This window comes from Passer montanus, unplaced genomic scaffold (genome assembly GCF_014805655.1).
Source record: "Passer montanus isolate IOZ18808 unplaced genomic scaffold, ASM1480565v1 scaffold28, whole genome shotgun sequence".
Taxonomy (NCBI): Eukaryota; Metazoa; Chordata; class Aves; order Passeriformes; family Passeridae; genus Passer; species Passer montanus.
The window spans coordinates 4,224,559-4,246,694 of NW_024367483.1; the positions used below are offsets into that span (position 1 = coordinate 4,224,559).

The 22,136-nt window shown below is 37.3% G+C and overlaps 1 protein-coding gene across 3 annotated transcripts in view; it reads right to left on the minus strand.

Moving 5' to 3' along the window:
- CADM2 (cell adhesion molecule 2) overlaps positions 1–22,136 on the minus strand; it is a 569,150-nt gene that overhangs the window by 107,053 nt on the left and 439,961 nt on the right. For all 3 annotated transcript variants that reach the window (XM_039713261.1, XM_039713259.1, XM_039713260.1), the window contains 2 exons: positions 6,056–6,208; positions 3,375–3,512 (listed from right to left, as the gene is read on the minus strand). In XM_039713261.1, coding sequence (XP_039569195.1) covers positions 3,375–3,512; positions 6,056–6,208 — 291 coding nt within the window. The remainder of the gene's footprint in view (positions 1–3,374; positions 3,513–6,055; positions 6,209–22,136) is intronic.

Genomic DNA, 22,136 nt, shown 5'->3' on the forward strand with positions numbered 1-22,136 from the left:
CCAAAAAAAAAAAAAAAAAAAAAAAAAAAAAAAAAAAGAAGCCAGTGCATCTGGCTTTTGGTGCAACTCTGATTTCAGTGCATCATCCCCTCAGAGACGTCCAACAAAAGCTGATGGGCACAAACACAAGTTACACCTAGACAAATTTGGAATATATATAATGAAATATCTACAAATAATGAAAGCACTACACAAGAGTGCTTTAGAACACTGAAAAATCTAGCCCAGACAGAAATGTTTCTATGGAATCTCTTTCCTGGGAGACTTTTCAAATCTGAATTGAAGAAGACCTTTAGCCACTTGATTCAGCCTTGGGATAGATGCTGGGCCAGACAAAACCTAGGGATCAGCTTTGGGCCCATTTCCACGACTTTCAGACGGGTGCACATAAAGATATGGCTGTATCAACTAATACAGGGTTATATCTCATAGGTATAGATGTTTGATAGGGAAAATAATAAATGGAAATTATGGAATGTCCACCATCCAGTTCTCATTGCAAGCTATTTATAAAAGCACACACCTGTAGCTCACAGAAATACTCATCTTTTAAATAGACAGTTTTTCTGGCTTTACATAGCAGATATAATTTTTGTTTACATTTAAACTCAAGTTCTGACAGGAAATGGCCTTATTATCTAAAAATAAATAAATACTCTTTGCTTTAGAGGGTTCTCAAGACAATGATCAATGCCTCTCTGAAATCTTTGTGTATACTAAAATTAAAGAAAATTACTCAAAGTACCTGTTGCAACAAAATGAACTTATTTAGTTTTAAAATCCAGTCTACCTATGAAAAGAAAAAAAAAAAAGAGGAAAATCCATTCAAAATATTCCTGAAGCCTTAAAAAATATATTTATATAATTTTGTTGAAAGAGCACGTAACAAATTTTGTTGAAAAAGATAGGTAATTTCAAAATGAAAAATTTGCATTTAGCTTCTCCAGTATTTTTGTTCTTAATAATCTTCCAGAAATGTCACCAGAATGCTAAACTGTGGATCCCTTTGTTAAGTTGGTGCATATATGAGTGACAGAACACTGAACTAAAAGGTGTGTCACTCAGTGCTTCATATTCAGTCTCTCTCATTACTCACACTTACTTTATCAAACACTATTCCTCTATCAGATGATGATTCCTTTTTTGAGTCATAGCAATGGAGCTACAATTTTAGAGTGGCTTTTTCCCCTTTGGTGCAACTCTGATCTCAGTGCATCATTTATATTCGTTTGCAGCATGTATAATACAGTGGAACACAATTGGATTTACTGGTGCTAGACAGACGAACTTCTAACCTTTAATGTCAGCTGCATTAGCATATCATTTCATATCTATTTTCTCAGATTTATCATTTCACCTTTTACACTGCACAAAGCTAATGTAACTTCTGCTGATGCCACTGCAGACTGGTTAGGTTATTTTATTTCTAACCTTTGAGAAATGGCAATGTGCTCTTCAGAAGACCTAGAAAACTGAACTGAAATGAATGTGCTCAGTACTTTCCTCCTATTTCTGGTTGTTGGGATTTTTTTCCCTTTTACTGTTCTTTTTCATATTCCTTTTTTTCCCCATCCTGTTTTTTTTTTAATAAATCCCTTGAGAAAAATAAATTAAATAGTGAAATCAACAAATTGCTTGCTGGCTTCAATTATTGTCAGCTGAAGGAAAGGCAAAGGTATTACTCCAGATTTTAAAACATAAATTTTAAAATAACATATTTTCAAATATGTGTTGCCTTGCTGTTAGACCAACTGTATTAGTGTTTCTGTTATAGTATTGACATGGCCTGAAGTTATTTCCAATCTTAACATGCCTTGAATATGTATATCCATCCTACCATCTTTTCTGAAGGACACAATCTATGCTCTGCCATGTGTGTTAGCTGTGCTGCTTAATTCTTCTTTTTACTTGCATTTGATTAGATGATGCCTTTTTTTCATCAATTTCCTCAAATTTCCCAGAACTGAAAAGAATTATTCTCTGTTTACTCATTTTCTATCCTTGTTACGCATTTCAAATTATTCCAGTCTAAAATGCTTGTTCCTTTCAATACTATTCTAATTTTTATTGCAAATATTAGAACACCGCTAGAATGAACAGGATTCTTTAAGCAATCATCTGCAATCTCCTTTATTCACCAATTTTATACCAGGGCTCTGCTTTGGCACATTGAACTTGGTAGAGTAGTAAAGGAAGATATATCGTTCTGTAATTAACTCTGTAACTTTGCTTGAGGCAGTTTATTGAGGTAATGAAATCCAAAATATTAGCCAAATCAGATAAATGAAGGGTGGTTTCTTGTTTATTTGTTTTTGTCTTTTAAAGCTGCACAGAAAAGGTGGATTCTGAATAATTTATGTATCTGGTCTTATAGCAGAATGAATAGAGGTGACATGAACCACTACCAATACCTTATCCTTTTCATCCATCTACTTTATAATGAGCACCTCAGCTGGCTTGGAGTTGTGACAGCCTTCTACATCAGGAATCTCTCTTCACCCACTCATTCACCAATGAGGATTTAAAACTATTCCAGCACTTTTAAGAATATGGAGTAGAAAACTAAGCTCTAAGCAAAGAACATACCAAGTGAAAGAGATGATGGGAAGGAAATAAACAGCTTTTTATATACAGCTCTTTCCTAGCTTGCTCCATCCTTGAAGGCAAATCCTTGCTGTCAGCTTTAGTTTTAGTCACTCAATGGCTTTTCAGTTACAGCAGACTTTGCCCAACTCACCCCAGCCCCTGTGAAGTTTTCCCAATCCCCTTTGAAGTCCATCTTCTCCCTCCTTCTAGCTGCAGACTGTCAGCATCCTTGCCTCAGCTGAAGATTCCAAGTTTCCCAGCTGAGATTCCTTCATTTGCTACATCCTGGCTCTCCCTCACCAGAGCAGGGCTCCATAGGTCTCCTATGGGAAGTGCATTCTCCTGTCTCCTCCTGGTCACATTCTTCTGTTCTGCCTCACCTGGTCACATTTTTTAGGGGAATGTAACCTAAATCTGGGAATTAACTAAGTCAGACATATCCCATGCTGGAATGGCACAAGGAAAATGAAAAGGGAAAAATATCAGGGATGAGTGGTCTGACTGTGATAAAAATCCAGAAAACATTTTTCTATGAAGCCTCACAGTTGAGTTTATTATGCTGCACAGAGTTCTGAGAAACTCAAAACAACAGCTTTTACTATTTGGAAAAACAATAAAAAGATGGTTGTATTACCACTACAGTAAATTCTTCATCTGTGTACTATCCCCTACCCATTTCATGACCCAATAGGAGCAACTTTACAAACACGGATTAAAAAAAAATAAAATTCTACAGAGTGTATAGTTTTCACAATTGGACCAAATAACACCAAAATCCTTTGAAATACCTTTAACTTCTTTGTCGTTCTTGAACCATCTGATATCAGCTGCTGGCTTACTACCAGATGTCTTGCAAGTGAGCTGCATCCTCTCTCCCTCCATAACTGGTGAGGTAAATCCAGTGATTTGTGGCTTCTCAGGAACACCTAGCAAGCAAACAAGCAAAATGTCTCTGATAGTGTCAGCTGCTGCCACAAATGCACAACCAGCTTAAAGTTCACTTCTTCATATGCTCTAAATTCTGGAAACAGGATAATTAATTCCTCATGCCTTGTCAGTTAAACCTTTTTCCTATTGTAAATTATCCATCAATCTGAATGGTAGTTGATTCTAAGTAAATACAGAAAACAGAAATTAGCTAATTTTCTAAGAGAAATAGATTGCTTTTAATAAATATCTTATCTTTGTATATTCTGCATGCAGGCCTAGTCTGATTTGTTACAATATTTAAACTGCTCAGCACAGCAAGCAGGATGACAAAGCACATTAGAAGCACAGCTGTGAAAATTAAACATTAAACTGGCAACAAAAAGCTGAGCTGACCTAAGTTCAGAACAGATATATACACCTGAATAATGAAGACTTTAATTAAAAAAAAAAACCAGGGAAAAGGGAGGGTGAAAATAAATACTGGAGTCACTTTATCTTCAGAGAAACAAAACCAAAACACCAAGAGGTATAATCACAGCTCCATCGACTATGGAGAGTTCTTCAGCTACATACTAGTTCTTCAAAGCAGATCATATGATTTGGACATCCCATACACATAATATTCAATATGAAAATTGTTGCTTTTCACTGAACCATGGAAGATGAACAAAAAAAACCCCAAAAAACCAAACAAAGAAAAAGAAGAACAAAAAATAAAACACAAAGAAAATTGTGAAAGTTTTGATCATTTTATGTATCTATCCATTTAACTTATGAAGACACAAGAATAACTTATTTTAAAGTAATACTGATGACAGTAATTTAAATATCTCTAAAAATGTCAGTTATATCTTGCAGCTACACTGCTTTGGTGCATTCACATTTGTGGCAAGATAAAGGGCTCGGTCACAGTAATTGATCCTGTGCCCTGCATTTAATAATTCAGTTTTTCTATATCTCTTTTCCAAAGTGACAGATTATGTACCTAAAAGCAAAGCAGCATCACCTATTGCATAGTATATCTCTTTAATAAACCTAGTCCTCTCTTTCAGGACAGAAAATGGTGTCTACTACAATACCCTGACACTTAAATTTTCTAATCGAAAGCAGACAAGTCAATAAAGAGATTATTAGTACATAAAAGGATAGTTTATCTGATTAAAAGATGCAATACATTTCAGTGGTAAAGATCCCCTTCTCTGGCAGAAAATGTTTTAATAGTTTAAAATGTTCCTTTGTAATAGGAAATTACAAATACAAAATGAAAAAAGGCAGGAATCCTAAACTGTGAAGCTTTCTCTCTTGGAAGGTAAGTAAATGATGTTGGGCAAACTTCATCAAACCCTCCCCCAAAACAAAGGTAAAGCTTAAAGGATTGTTAACGATAAAGCTACTTTTATTAATAAATATTGGCTAGATATTTTGGGAGTTTTCTTGTCTTTGTAACACCTTCCTATGTCTTTCTGCCATTTAAAAGGTCGAACTGGTGTACTCCTCAATTGTTTAGATCATGAAATGCCTCTCTACAGAAGGAAGGTTAAGCATAGGTAGTTGCTATTCCAGAATATTTTGCTTTGAGTGGGTACTTTTTGTCCTTAATGGCAAAGTTGTGAAGATTTTTGTAAAATAGTCTCACAGGGACTGAAAGGGAGATGTATTTCATATCCTAAGCACAAAACTAATTCCCTGGCTGGATTAATGTGAATATTACTGCCACAGAGAATATCTTACATTAGTTCTATTAAATTCAACTGTCTGCCCATCCACATATAAAAATAAAACAAAAAGAAAGAAAGAGTCATGTTCAGGGACAGAAAAAAGGAAAAAAAGAATAAAAATCAATCTCTAAAATCATATAGCCTCTTAGGTTCGCAGGTGTGTTTTAGTGAACTATAGCAATTTTGGCTGATTGGGCTACTGACATTCATAGAATCATATAAAGCTTCGAGCAGAAACTTTATTTCCTGGGCATCTCTTGAATTCTATTGCTTTTCTATGTGTTTCTATAACCTTTGGGGAAAACAGCAGAGCACTTAGAGGATAAAGCATAAAAGAAGCGGCAAACCCAGTGAAAATTTGCACTTTATAGACCAAAAAAAAAAAAAAAAAGAGAGAGAAAGCAGAATGAGCCAAAAAAATGCACAGCTAAGGAAAAATGATAAAGCTCTAAAGCCCGTTTTGATTTCATGCTTTCTGATTTTCTCCCCTTTGCCCTATGCAATAGATTGTCAGGAGATGAACACATGCACCTTCTGTGCACTCGTGGTGCTCGGGATGTAGAGGTTATGTCCATTTTATGGAGCACTCGTTCCGTGGTGTTTGTGTGCTCCCTACCTCATTATCCTGCCACGGTGCAAACAGTAAGAGGCATGTTATTTTTCAGCCCAGCAATATGAAACAATAAACATCAGGGGAAACTAGATCAGACATTTACATTTATCTTCTGCCAAGCCTTAGAAAAGTTCATTCTTATCATAATTTGCCAGAGCCTGAGGAGTTTAACACTTGCTTCTTTCTGCTCAGCTCGGTTTGTGCTTACCGAGGACGGTGAGGAAAGCCTTGGAAGTTTTGACAGGCATGGTGAACAAAGAGCAGGTGTACTGCCCTTCGTCCGACAGGGACACGTCGCTGACACTGATACTCAGCTCGTGCCACGACGCTCGCACCAGCTCGATTCTGTTGTCCCTCAGAGCTGAAAAACAACAACAAAAAAAATCAACATTACTGTTGGATCCAGCACGTGGACAAAGAGAAGGGTGTTGTACAAGAGGCTCCATGAAAGTTCCTAGAGAAACAAGGCCCTAAAACACAGAGGTGTGGACACAGTTGTCTATGCAGAACAGTTTGTTTACCCTGTGGAATAAAGTGGAAGAGTTTAGCAAGATTTTGAAGGGTGTATTGAGTGTTTTTTAACATATATAAACCTAGAAGCTACAGGACTTGAGTTAACTCTGGCCTTCTTCTAAAAATCCTTGATTTCTGCCCCTCACAGATTGTTCAGTGCCTAAAATAAAACCTTCCCAAAACCAGCCTGTTTTTCACATACTTACAGATGTTGGGAATCCTATGTCTAACCCTGTATAGTTTGTCTACAGATTTTTCTCATGTTCATTACTACTAATATTGAACTGGACTATCGGATTTCTCAAATTCTGTAAATAATTATTTCTTAATACTAAGAGACAAAGTTCTACTTACACATGCATATGTAGTACATTTAACATTTTGAGGTTATTGAACATAGTGGCTTTCTATTTAGGGTTATGAATAAAAATTCGATCTCTTCTGTTTGCATGGAAGCAATGAGGGAGAAGGAGCATGTAGATTCACTTAAATTCAAAATGTTGCTTTAGAGTTAGTGTTTTAAAATTGAAAGTATTTTATAACCTATACTCACATTAACCTCCATTTCCTATTGAAAAACTGATGAAACATTCCCCAACATTCTATTTTTCTGCAGTAAAGTTGCTTCAGGAATCTGCATATATTATCCAAGCCTTTCCACAGCATAGAAATGCTAATATCGTAAGTGAGCAAACACTGTAATTCTCCTAAGAAAACAATTAAAAAGCCTCTGTAACTCAGGAACTTTAGCTGTATACCTCTAGATTGAAATGTCTAGCCTGAAAGTGTGTGAAACTTCAGTAATTCTGTTTTTACAGCAAAATTCTGAAAGTCAAAAATAAAATGGGACTATAATATTTATCAAGACAGTTACACCTGCATTTGAGAGAAGAACAAAGGTGTTCAAGTCCCTAATGCTGTTCTTTCTCACCTCTTTCTAAATTCTCCAAAGACTCTTAGATTTGTCTAGTATACCTCTTCTAATGATAAAAATAAATAGTTTTACTGTGGTTCTCTTGCTATTAAATCTAGATGTTTCTGCTCAATTGCTGTCCAAGTTGATCTAGGTAGATTTACACCAAAAGAAGATACAGTGAAGATTCAGCAAAAGTGTCACTTGAATTCATCTTCTTCTAATGCTGCCATTTAGTTTTGTTCTCACCAGAAAATTTCAGCTGAATTTGCTGATTATTTCAGGGTAGGCCAGCTAAAGCTCAGCTGCTTCTTTGCAGGGTCTGAGGACTGAAAGGTGGCACCTTAATCATACCTAACATAAAGGCATGCCATGAACTTCTTCAAGGCACATCCAAGGGTCTGAGGTTGTGTGTAATGGACACATTCCAAACAGAACTGAGAGGTCATATGGCCAGCCACGACAAGAAAAAAAACCCCACAATTTATTTAGTTTATAATATCAAGTCTATATAATGATAAAAAGAGGAGAAACCTTAAAGGAAAAAAGCAAGCAAACCAGAAGCCACAAAATGCAAAGTGACAGAACAGCTGAGAAAAACAAGTTCAGGAAAACAAAAAAGCACATAAAGCAAGCATCTACCAACCCCAAACAGCAGCAAAGCTGATCATTGTGGCTTTAGCAGCCAAAACTCCTCACAACAGTGAAGCTGTTGCTATCTTTGCCAAGAAGATGGGGACTCAGAATTCCTTCCTCAGCTTGTCAATTCTAATCGGATGCAAATGAGCAGACATAAGAATTGTAGCTTATTTCATATTACTGACCTTCCCCCCCCAAAAAATAAAAAGATTGAAGTGTTTCCAAATGGTTTGATCACCACCACACCTGTTTATATAATTTGGCAACAGCAGAAAAAATGGAAAAACAAACCAAACAAACAAACATACCAAAACGAAAAAGCCTTTCAGCACTCCATAATTTGGAAGTGGTGATTTTTTTCCTCCCTGTAATCTGAAATTATTTTAAAAAATGATGCACTATATCATCTTACATTATTTTACTTTGTTACAATTTTCAGTTGTTACTGTCTTATGATAAAGATTTATGAATCTGTTGAAATATTTTCCTACAGATGGGACAATGTGTAAAACTTCATGCCCTAAGAACAGTAATGAATTCCACTACAGCACAACTGGCCTACAGATGATGCCAAGAGCACATTGTTTTGATCCTACAATTGCAATACAAACTGTTTCCATCAACTACATTCTTACTGCTCCCCTCCCTCCCCTCCACACCTTTTTTAACCTTTGTAAAATATAAAAACGTAAGCTCAGTCAATTTTGTGGAAAGCTGGTAGAAACAACCACTGGTCAAGAGATGAGATCAGATGTTCCATGTTTCATTATGGAGTGGATTTTTATCGAAAGAACTGCAAGAAAGTTTTGAAACGGAAATATCAATCCAGCCTTTGCAATAAATACTGCAAAGAGCACCAACATAATATTCCTTTGCAGGAAAGCTGCTTGTCAAAAGCATTTTTGTAAGTGCTGGGTCTTTAAGAAATAAAACAATTATTTGTTCCATCATTTTCAAACCTGAATATTTGTAAGTTTCCTGTCTACACAGGTGACAGACAAACCAAATTTTACTGCTACAGGTTAGACAAAGTGAGCATTTACACAGAGACTTTTTAGAATCTTATTTTCAAATTGTATTCCTGTTTCTATATCCTCATCTGTTTAGAAATACACCAGCTTCTCATTATGAAATTGATAGCTGTGATGAATGTCAGAACCAGTTTGTTTCCATTTTCTGTCTTAGGTACATTTTGCTTAGAAGGGTGATGGGAACAACAGCAACAGTGAAGAAACCAAGAGCAATTCTAGCAACTCATGGTATCCAGGCATTGTGAGTGAGTGGAGCAGGGTCTTGCTCATGGCAGGAAACCCTGCCAAGGCTGGCTCATGAAGCAAAGCAGCCCACAGAGCCTGGACAGAAGGCAGCTACTGAAAGGCACCAAGTGGCAAGCAGCTCCACCACAGCAGTTCAAATAAAGCTTCATAAAGTAAAATACAAAATGTTCTATCACTTTTAATTAGCACTTTAACACAAAAAAGTAGAACACTGCTTTTTTTTGGAACCTTCTTAGAAACTCCTTTGTTTTTAACATTTCACTTTGTTACAAGCCAAACAGACCCTTCTGGCCTCTTCCTGGGGGTTTTAAGCTACATTGCTGAATCATTATCCTAGCCATAGTTTGCATACCTACAGAGATACTAGAAAAAGGATAAATAAACAGAATATTTATTTGACTTCTGGGAAATACACATATGCCAAAAGCAGTAATAGAGAATACCAGCACTGGCACCACTTTGCTGGATTCTCATGTTGCAAGCTGTTTGAAAAATACAAAATGCAACAAGAAATATAATTACATAGTAAATTCCAATATGCCCTAGGTACATTACTTCAGTTTTCTGTAATTCCCAGGCACATATGATGTAGTTAATTTGCAAGGCATGAAATAATTATGCATAAAACACTTGTTCCTAAGCAGACACACTTCATTTATTTTACCTGTCATTCTCTTTTCCTGTGGAAAAGATTTCCTTTCAAAATGTTCTCTGATACAGAAACAAGCAACCTTGATAATTTGTATACTTGAGGTAATTATGAGTAAGAAGTACAGTCATGTATTTCAAATGCATTGATTAGTAATTATTGAGACTGATGACCATCACAATAAACTGGCCACCTTGTTCATAATCAAACAACGCTGTACTTAAATTTTTGAAAAAAAAAAAAAAAGTAATGATCATATGTTATCAAAGAGAAATCCTGCAACAGGAAATATAACAGAAAGAAAAAGGAACCTTAAAAATTTGCCAAAATAGAAAAAAAAAATCACATTTCATACCATGAAGAAAAGAGTTGGGCCTGTTAGACATAGTAGCCACACAGCAGCACCTCTAATGCCGTTTCATCTAAAATGACCATATCTTTGTAGTATTTTGAGTCATATATTTGCAGGATGGGGGAAAAACAAACAACATCCCCAAATTCTCTAGAGGAATTTGCTGATATTTTGAGAATACTAACTTGACATATGCGGCCATCCGGGGATTCACTCAACAAAATTTTCTTCCTTATGTTGGAGCTCTTCCCTCTCTCATGGGAATAACATAACATTAGTTGGAACCAGAAGGATTTCAGATACTCTACAGGTCATGCTAAACTGCCAGAATTCTAATATTTATGAAACTGAAACAATCCCTCTGATTTTCAGATCCCAACCTTCTGAATGCAGTACCATAATCTGAAATAGATTTAAAGAGATTTAAGAGAAGGCCCTTTTTCTTTTCTTCTAATGAATTCAATATACCAAGGTCTCCACAGGATGATCTACAGAATTTGCTTATAGATGTGCATCAACCACCACCACCAGAGGAAGAAAAAAGAGAGACAGAAGAGGAATAAATGGAACAAATCAAACTAGTATTGTTATTCTGTGTCTTCTAAACATTCATGTTTCTTTTCAAAACATTCACATTTCTTTAAAAAGAAGAAGGACTAATACACAGTTATTCTATTCATGCCTAACCTATCTAGTCCATACCTGCATGGTATCTGAATTCCTAAGACTTTAAAACTTCTCAGTTGTTTTTTCACATGGAAAGAAAATCCATTTCCTTCCTCTTTCATTTCCAGTAATGCAAGTTGATTACTTTCATGCAAGTACACAAGGGTGGCAGTGTGAATTTTTAATAATCCCATGTTTTCTATTTCTACTTTGGCATGTGCTGAGGCTCTTTTTACCTCCCAGTGGAGCCAATTCTTACCTGTTCACAGCACTTCATTTGTGAAGCTATCACTTTTTTCCCCCTGGGACAGAAGTCCTCAAACTGAGTCTACTTTCACAGGTAATGCTAATATAGAGGGAAAAGAATTATAATTTTCTGTGCAACCTATCAAATTGGCTGACATATGTACCATTGGTTTCCTTGAAAGGTGGCATCATTTATAGGTAAAATCAGTGGAAATCACTGATAATAAATAATAAACTGAAGGTTGTAATACTGTGGAGGGATCTTTGGCTAATTGGCTGTGGAACAGTCTAACCAATTTGCAATTTCATGATGGTTTTTCCCTCATTAGGAAAGTGATTAAAAACATAGATGAGTTCAAACAGACATTCCAAACAGTGTCTTTCACAGTTGTCAGTCACTTGGATGCTGAGAATACTTCAATATCACTGAATTTTTAAACCCATTAATGTACTTAATAAATTTGGGGCATCACTGAGCTTCATAAAAGGTACTACGTAAAGGTTTAGAAACTGAAAAACTACATAAGAATCCTTGGAGACAGGTTTTACTTTCATTCCAGTGCATTTCTAGAGTATTTGGTGATCCAAAGAAAGAAAAAATGGGGGTCAAGAGAAATATACTTCTTCCACCTGTAATCATCTGGCCATCTTCTAGTTTATGCTGTGGCTTGCAGTCTAAAAAGAAAAGACTAGATTGTTTTCAGCAGAGATACACTGCTGAAATATTTGACTACGTTATTTAGAGAACAACATTCAACAGCAAGCTGCTTCCTCCTTTTGAAAATTTTCAGAATTTTTGCATGTTGCATAATGCATCTGCCAAAGACATGCAGCAAACTCCCTTCATCAGGAGGGGCGCTGACAGCCTCACTAAGAGAGGCATCTACCCTGTGCTTGCCGTGAAAAGGCCAAAGCACTGGGGACTCAGAACCTGTCTCTACAACCTTATCTATTATTTATCAGGGTGCACAGCCTTAGATGCTTATGAGGAAAACCCAAACAGAAAGGTAATTTCTTCAGTGCAACAACAACGATTCTCCGTTTCCTGCAATCTGGATAAAATGAAAAAGAGTTTAAGGTGACTTACAAGGACTTATGATCTTGAACACAGCTGCTGAGTTGAGGTTTCACCAACTGTTGCCAAGTGAGAAATGAAGGCCAGGATGACTACATGCCCTTCATGGATGGAATACAGAAAACTTTCCTGCATGGCAGATTTTCTGCACTGAGCTACCTTTTCCCTCACAGTCATGTTCTGTATTGGCTTCTTTCTTTTTCAGAGCACTCAAGAAATAATATGCAAAAAGAGGCAATATGCAAAAATAGAGGAAAAACTTGCCTTCTAGGGTGTTTGCAATGCCTGTTTCTTGTACTAAACAAGCAGTGAATTTATTTTCTTCTTGTGTTTTGAGAACCATAAGGATGATATTTATTGTCTGAGAAGGTCTGAGGCCTGACTCTTTCCCATAAGAAACTTAGGTTTCAAATCTTTGTAAAGCACACAGACTTTGAACTATGAAGATGTTTTACTGTTTTACTGTGTTAAAATAATATTTAATCATAACTCCAAATAATAAAACAAAAATCACATTAGTCAGGATGAAACATTGTCTTACAAGGTCTGCTCATCTGGTTCCTTGTTCAACAGGGAATGACAAGATTTCCTATTATCCTAATGCAACTGGACATGTACCACAGCACAGTAGCCTAGAAAATATGTAAAAATCACACTTCTCAAATATACAGCTGCAAAACTTAAAACTACAAAATGATCTGGCAAGGTTAGAGATGGACAGAATTAAAATAAATGAGATTCAATAGATAAAAGTAATTGGTAGTCTTAGGTACCAAGTTGGAGATAAATGTTTTGAAAACAGTAATGCAGGAAAGGAGCCCTGAGGATTATAGAGGAAATTATTTAACTATATGTTCAAATGCAGCACCACTCTAAAAAGATGAATCCTATTCTAGGTTGTACTGATCCTTGCAATTATGGTAAAGGAAAATGCTACAACGTTCCAAAATAGCATACATCACACTGTGCCATATATTGTAAATTACAGACAGAAACAGTCTCTCAGTTGGGAAGAGAATTTCTGAAGGTCTACTGATGGACTACTACTGCAAAAATAATACTAAGAAAATGAAAATAATACAATGGAGAGCTGTAATAAGTCCACATGTACCTAAGGAAAGACTAACAGAAATTAGAATTTTTTTTTTCTATAGGTTTCAGGTTAAATGGGACTTCACTGTGAGTGAGAAATGTTAGATAATTACTTTATTGAAGTAGAAGTGAGAAATAAATACTAAACCTCTTGCTAGCCAAAACAAATCTACACAGATTTCCAAGTTTGTCCTCCTGTGAAGATCAGACCAGGTAATGTTTCCTCATGCTACCGGTGTTGATACTAATCAGTGTGTTAGCAGTACTTAAAGACTCCTGACCAAGGCAGAGTTAAGCTTATGTAGGTATTAAAAACTGTCTGGCCAAACAGCACAGAGCTCTACCAAGGCCATCTATGTATTTTAAAGAACATCAGTTCCATAATACTCTTTCTCTTTGTGAAGAGTCTGCTCTTCACAGTCACTGCTGATGACCTTCATGCACTGGCTTTAGTCAGCTTTGAATGAAAGGACTCCTAAAGGACAGGGGGCACAGAATAACTCAGCAGACTTTTACACTTTTAGCACTGCTGCACAACCAGGTTCTACTCAGGCCTGCCCCAAATACAATACATTCTTTGTGTGTGTTTCTCCAGCTGACCATGCCTCAAGGAAGCTCAAGAACTGTATTTCCCTGACATTGCAGATGGTGACACTATAGTTCTGCCCATTCACTAGCTGAGCTTAATGATCCCATGACACTGGAAGCATTTTTAGTGGCATGAATGAGTATTACTCATGGTAGAGCATGTTTAGGGTTCTGCTTCATATTCTTGGAAACTCAGAGTCTTCTGAAGAGTGCAGTCCTGTTCAAACCCATTATTTACACAGAAAATGGAGAGACCTTCTCATTTTTTGATGTTCTAAAAAAGATTTTTCTCTACCTGAGAACAGCTATAAGATGCCCCTGTTCTTCCTGCACTTCTTGGACACAGAAATGAACATCATCCCTCCTGTAGCAGATGGCTATGTTGGCTACGGATGCCAACACAGGAATACTCATTCTTCCTAAATACATAAAGCACACAGACTCCCTAAACTCCTGCTGCAGCCAGTGGAGCAAGTCATTTTCCTCCAGTGGCCAGTTAAGAACAGGTCACTGCCTTGAAAATGTTACAGAACCTGGACAAAACAGCCAAGAAATCATCAATGATTGATGAATGTATCTGCAATCAACCTAGCAATTGATCCCAGTACCAATGAAGAGTCAAAGCCTAATGTATACATCAATACTGAAGAGATTAGTGCTGTTAGGGATGACTCACACATCTCACTAGGAGGGAATTGAAATGTGGAACAAAGTATCAGGAGACGTCAGAGATGAGTCTAGTGCAATTCCAGGGAGGATTCCAGAAAGCTCTTTGATGGCTGCAGCATCTTTTATGATAGAGCCCTTAAAGTTTTATGATGTCTTTCACACAGCTGAGCAGCAGACAATCCATCTCTCCACCACAAGAACACAGATGCTCCCTCTTTTGTGGGATTTGTCTTAGTTTTCCACATGCTGATATGCTGTGAAGGAACCTGTTAGTGAGAAGTGGTGTCAAAACCACAAAATTAAAGGGTTGGAGCCTCACTGATACAAGTTGAGGCTAAGAGACTTGGGATTGTTTAGCAAGACGATCAGAGAATCCTGGAGTTAATTCAGATTCAAAAGAAAAAAAAACAAAAAACAACCAACCAAACAAAAGACCCAAACAAACAAACAAAAAAACCCCAACTGGCAATATATCTAGAACTCTAATTTTCATAGGAAGCTGCCCTAGCATAGTCAGAGAACCAAGCTGGACTAGATGACCTCCAGAGGCCCTTTCCAATGTGAAACACTCTGGCATCTTGTCATTCTGGATGTTTTTGGGGTAAGGAACCTGCATATCACAAAATTCAGAAGTGTGACCAATCCTGAAGTGCCAACTAAAAAGCTCTTTGGTAGATATTCACAAAGATTAATCTTCTTTAGCTTTTCCTAAGCTTTCTTGGAAATCTTTCCTGATTGCACACCTAGATGGGTCTTGTTAATCTTTGGAATAAACTGTCCTTTACTCCAGTTTTTAATCCATTAAGTCTCTTCCTCTTCTCCCCATCAATCTTTAATTGATAAAAAACTCTATTGTCATCTATATTAGTAACATTTTTCCTATTTTCTCTAGTAAATAATTGTATTTCCTCTGTGTGCTAGAGAGGTTTTCTGTGAGAATGAAGCTACGGGAAACAAAATTAAAGAAGAATAGGCTAAACTAATTACATATACAGCAGGAATAATGATCAGCAACTCTTTAAAAGGCAAAAGTACATCAAATTAACTTATTACTTTATATTTCCAGATATAAACTCCCAAGTACATTTTATCTGTTGCAGGAGTTCAAAAATGTAACAATTGTAAATTTAAATTACTTTACACTTATCAGCATCCTGAGCTGTATTAGGAAGAGCATTGCCAGCAGGCCCAAGCAGAGGATCCCTGCAGTCTCCTCAGCACTGGAGGGATCACACCTGAAGTGTTGTGCCCAGTTCTGAGCTCACCCAGTGGAACAGAGCCAGGGTCATACTGGAGCAGGGCCATAAAGGCAACATCAATCATTTTGGTGGGTTGACTTGAGTGCCAGGTGCCCATCACAGCTGCTCTATCACTCCCCTCCTCAGCTGGACAGAGAGGAAAATATAATGAAAGGCTTGTGGGATAGGATGAGGAGAGGGAGAGATTGCTCAACAGTTACTGTCATGGGCAAAACAGAATTGGCAAAATTAATTTATTACCAATCAAATCAAAGTAGCATAATGAGAAATAAAATCAAATATCAAAACACCTATCTTCCAAGCCTCCCTTCTTTCCAGGCTTTGTTTTTCCCCTAATATTCTCTGAACCCCTCTTTCCCAGCAGCACAGAGGGACAGAATGGGGGCTGTGGCCAGTTCATGTGGTAGGTTTAGTACTGGTTAATCACCAGTGCACTCACTGGAGTGCACTCACTTATTTCCTGCTGTGATATAGGATTAGGAGAAAGGCAAAGCAGGTTCAAAACTTTAAAAGGGTATAAAGAAAAAATATTAACAGTAACTGAAAAAAAGAGTAAGTAATAAGAATCAGAACAAAATCTTCAGGACACTTCTCCTCCCCTACAACCTTTTCTTTCCCACTGATAATGTAAAGAAACAAAACCTGAAATTTCAGTCAGTTGACCACCTCTAAAACAGTCTTTCTTCAGTTCATTTAGGGAGAGAGGTCCCTGTTGTTAATGCTATGGAGTTCATTACTCAGTCTTTGTGCTGCTGCTTCCTCCTCAGTGGGCGGGCTCCTCACACTCTTCTGCTCCAGCATTGGAGACAGTCCTCCACAAACTTAAAACTTAATCAGAGAAAGAACTATGGCACTGAATTTACTGCACAGGATCCCAAAAAAGTGTAAAGGCTCCAGCTTCACATACTCAAAATCTGACTGGACATGGTCTGGGGCAACCTGCCCTTGCTGATCCAATCTGAGCAGGGCAGTTGGACTGCAGGATCTCCAGAGGTTCTTTGGAGGACTCTCTGATTCATACAGCTTTTACATGTATCAAAATGCTACAGAAAAATAAAACAAACAAACAAAAATTTCTCAGGCATTACTCTCCACCTTTTTGGCTTTCAAATTGCTGTTGTATAATTAAAAACTGATACCCTGCAGTGTGCTCTGCTGAACTGTAATAAAGAAAACTGTTTGAAGACTATCCATCCACAGAAATAACTCTTACCTGCTACAGGGAAAATGTTGACAGATTAATGTGATCAGCTCTGGAATTGAGTGCTGTTCTGGGTAGGCCCTCCCACAGACATGTCTTTTTCCAGAATAAAAAAGAATTTTAAAAACATTTGATTGAATCAGTGAAAATCTTTCCAGATAGAACAACAGAAGTGAAAAGGTGAAAAAAGGGACCCTGATATTTGTCTGAGTACACAAAGGTGAGCTCTCACATACTCCAGGATCCTGTTCTATGGGGTTGTCATCTGGTCTGAGCTGCTTTTGCCACTTGTAGGAGGATAGCACAAGCTTGAGCTTCCCAAGAAAACTTCTGCATCAACACTGAATTACAGTATCTTGGGCAGAAATAACAACCATCATTGAGTTTTGGAAGCTCTGGCAACTTAGATCTTCAAATATTGACTGACTGAATACATTTTTTAACCCTTTATGTTTGAATAGACAATAACCATAATGTATTACTTTTATTTCCAAAATGTCCATTCTGAGATCAGGAAAAGAAAAATTAAATCATACAGAACTTAATAAAGCCTTGCTTTAAAAGCCGAATAAAAAACCCAACCAACCAACCAAATAATAACTTTGTAGAAAAATGCTCAGAGCTAATTTCTCTAGTATCTTCTACATTTTAAACTTCCTTTGCAGATCAAATTTTGTCTAGCTGAATCCTAGAAAGTATCACCAAACACTGATAGATAAGAATAAAACAATCCACTACCACAAATAAAATAAAATAAAGTACCATAAAATAAAAATTATCAAACTGTTCTTGCACAGAAAACTGCAATCCTATAAATTCAAGGATAGCAGCAGATTTAATTTCACATGCAAGTGAAGGGTAATCAGAGCCATATGGATTAACACTAACTCAAAGGCACTCTAAAGTTGTATAGGAGACCATGGGGAGCTTCCTACTGTAAAATCTTGATCATGAGCTTTACACCAATAATTAGAAGAGTCTGCCACCAGGTTTATCTCCAGGGGATGAAGAAAAAATTTTATCCTGAAGTGCAAATCCGTCTTCCTAATTCTGCCAGCAGACATGAAACAATAAATGGATTAAAGCCAAAAAAAAAAGGAGCAAAAAATGCCTTTGTCTTCCCCAATAGCACTTTAGAGGATAAGGTTCCTTGGAGACTGCTTAAATTCAGAAGAAGGGAAAAAAAGGAGGGGGAAAGACTGTGGGACTACTTGAGGATCTGGCCCAGGTGTGTCTATCTAGATCCAAGACAGACAGCTGCAAATGAGGCAAGATGAAACATTTCTGACTGCAACAGACAAAGTAGGATGGGAATGATGATTATGCTGCTCTGCAATGGGGATTGCAGTAGCCAGCTTCTCTGAATGTAGGAGCTGATCATCCATTTTAAAATTAAAGATATATTGTTCCCTGTGAAAATGAAATCAAGGACTCGACTCTGTTCTCCCCCATTACAGAACAAATCAGGTAATGTAAATCAAGTATCATCTTGTAAGGTGATCTCTACTGGAATAAATTTGACAGCAGAGACAGACGTGTCAAAGAGCCACTACAGCAACACCTAGGAGGCTCAATGGCACTCTGAACTGTTATTAGGTCTCTGATATTTCTGGCAATTTATTAAGGAATGGCACCTAGCTCTAGCTGGGGATGAATTTAACACACACACACACACACACACACACACACACAAAAAACCAGCGAAACAAAACAAACAAAAAAACTACAGCAAACATCAGAAAGATGAATCTTTGTGCCCAAGGAAAACCTTTGGGCTCTGCTGAAATTCTTCAATTATTCAATGACAAGTATCTAGCTGAGTTGCTAAGCTCAAGTTTCTCAGAAGGTGCAAATGCCTCCAGGCAACTGCCTGAATTCTGCTGGGTCATTTAACTGGATTGGGAGTGCAGGACAGATCCTGTTTCTGCATCAGGGCAACTCCCAAAGAAAGTGCTGTTTCCCTGATTTTACCCAGGATCTCACCCCCAAGACATCCCCAGAATTTCTTGCTGGATCTCCTCAGGCAAACTGTGATTGTCACAAACATGCACTGTTACCCACAAAGGCCTGGTTAGACAACCTTGCTCAGAAGGTGCAGATTCCAGAATTTCCACCTCACTTGACTATCTATTTGCATGCCATCACTGCTGGACTTTGGGGCACCTGTCATTTAAAGTCTCCTTTGAAAGTATCCTACTTTATGTGAATACAGACGTTACACATATAAATACAAATACATACAATTAAAGTATGTATTTATATTTATATGTGTAACGTCTGTATTCACATAAAGTGAATTATAATTAAAGGAAAGATTTAAGCATTTTCTTGTGTTTCCTACCTACTAACTCTTTTTTTTTCTGCCTCCTACTGTGAATATTTGCAGTGGCATAGCTTTGGTAGGTAAAGGTGTGAGCAAAATTCTTTAAGAAAGTACAAGGCCCAGATGTTTACAAAATTCTCTGAAATGATTGCTGGATAACAGGTCTTATTACCAGCTTGCATTAGAGACTGTGACACCTAAAAGTTTGTCCCTTCCTTCCCATCCCTTAAAACTGACTGACTCAGCTATCCGGCTACCAGCCAGGCTCAGCAGCCTCTTCTCTGTGTCCTTGTTTCAGTATGAGCAAGATCTGACCTGGCTTACATGTTACTGTTAGGGAAAAGTGGAGAGTCCCAAGAAGCACTGGACAGGTTTGATTTTTTTTTTTTTTTCCTTTAGGTTGAAATTGGTTGTCCAGGTTTTATTCCCCCTAATTAGGACTTCATAACATTTAGCTTCGATGTCGTCTTCTTCTTCAGCTTGCTGTCTTTAGAGTAGTCTGCTCCTAATTTTTCTTGCTCTTTCCAGATATTTCTCAGAGAGCTTGAATATATAATCTGAGGCAGATAATTCCTAGAGGTACCTCTGCTTTCTTTGTGGAAGCAACCTATGGCTTCCCTTGTGAGGAAAACCAGTACTTTCCACATGCTACAAAGTCATTAACAAAAGCCAAGTGTTGACTCTTGAACCTCCCATCACACCTATTGATGGTTTTCAAAAGACAATCTCCAGCTAAGATTCTCTTTTATTTCATCCATAAATGATGCAATTAAAGGTAGGTAGTGGGAACCAGTCATCAATGTACAGTGCTGAAACCTACAGAGATTCCACAGCAGTTATACAAAATGAACTTTCCTAAACAAAGCCTTAATAAAATAAAAATCTAGGAGTCCTTGCTGCCTGTAATATTAGTACAAATAATGTTTGAATATATGAGTTATGAAAAAGTTCTGTACAGACCAGAACATGGAGTGCAGAAGATGCTTCTTTATCTAATTTCTATTTTTGTTCCTGTGTACAGGAACAAAGAGGGTGACATTTCTATGGCTGAAGCTAAAAACACCTCTCCTCTGAAAAATGGATTCTGGTAACATCAACAATATACAATCTATACAGGGTATGTGTATCAACCAAGAGGAAAAAAATGAGGAAAACAATCGTTAAGACAAACAGCAGACTAAACTAAACCTGACAGGCTTGAGTGATGACATAATACCCTCTTACTCTGTGATGGTGACACAAAAATGCCAAAGGACACAAAGCTGTCAGTCTTGTTGTTTATCTTCTATCTAGGACTAATAAAAGGAGGTTGGAGACTGACAGAACAGACACAGGGACAATTCTAGGCATTCAGTTTGCACTCTGAAAAATGTATTGATGGATTTAGGGGTGGCTTATTTGTTATTGCCTTTTTCTGCATTACCTTTGTGAGCTCCCACAAAATTTTGATACAACTCTATTTTTTTTAAAGCTATCATTGCTTTTTCAAATTCATCTTTAGTAGTTATAATTGCTGATATTGCAATACCATAGTAATTAGGTATCAGCTTCTGGACAATTGTCCAACTTAGTTGAAAACAAAACTAACTTTTGCATAGCCCCTTAGGTAGCATCATGGTGAATAATGGAATATTATCAAACAATTCTATTTTTAGCTGTCTCAGAAAACAAAAACTAAATGCATCCTGCCACAGCAGCTCCTAGATGCTAAAAATGGTAAGTGACACAGGTCTCTGTAGAGCACAACACTGAAGCAGCACCATTTAATTTTAGCACACAAATCTTGTAAGGCAGGTAAAACTACAAAGAGAGGAACAAGGAACAATCTACACAGTGAAGCGTTGATGGAAAAAGTGACTTTTGTGGTTATTGCCCCATTTACTTAGTAAGAAAAAACTTGTAAAAAATACTCTGATATGAACCAAGTATTTTTCAGAGATCTGCAGAATAACTCAAGGGGGAAGTAACTCTCTGTTATTAAAAAACAAAGGAGACAGCATTTGCAAAACTTTCCCACACAAGGATGCAATGCCACTGAAACTCAAATCACTCTTCTTTATTACTCAAGAACATTATACAATTGAAGAAGGGACCCCATAAAACCACAATGCTTTACAATTCATTCCTTTCACTGGAGGGGCTGCACAGACCTATACTAGCAAGGTACACCTTTAAGACTTGCAAGAGATATTTTCTCTTCTAAAACCAAATAGACAGGACCTTTAATTCCTGATTCATACATCTCCTGATTCATCTCTCATAGAGAAACTAACACTGAGAGGCACAAAAAAATCCTGAGGAGTGAGCAATCTATTCCCCACTGAGGCTGGCATGCTCCTCTCTGAAGCACCAAATGTGCTCCTGAGATACACTGAACTGCTTCTACTTTGGTTCCTGGTTTGTGGTTTGACCTTGTCTGGAGTCATTTTTACCTCACTCAGCCCATGATTTCTAACCCCATGCAGTCACAGTGACTTTTCATTCTATCTACACATTTACTGTAAAATGTTATTAGAGAAAAGGCAGGGTAACCAAGAAGGGTGAAGGGAGATTCAGCTCTCATTCCAGAATACACTGGAAAACATTTCTTTATTGACACAGAAACAATAATTGGCTGAGTGTTAACAGCTCTGTTCATCTTCTGGTTGCTGAGTACTGGAGCAGCAGCAACAAGAACAGGAACAAAGAGTTTTTCTGGAACAGCTGAACTGAACAGGCATTTGAAAACACTTTTAAGTCTCACTGCTTTATGTCATGTGCTTGCTACTGAGCATTTGAGATGGATTCAGTTCCATTCTCTTCACTGACTACAAATCAGTGCATCTTC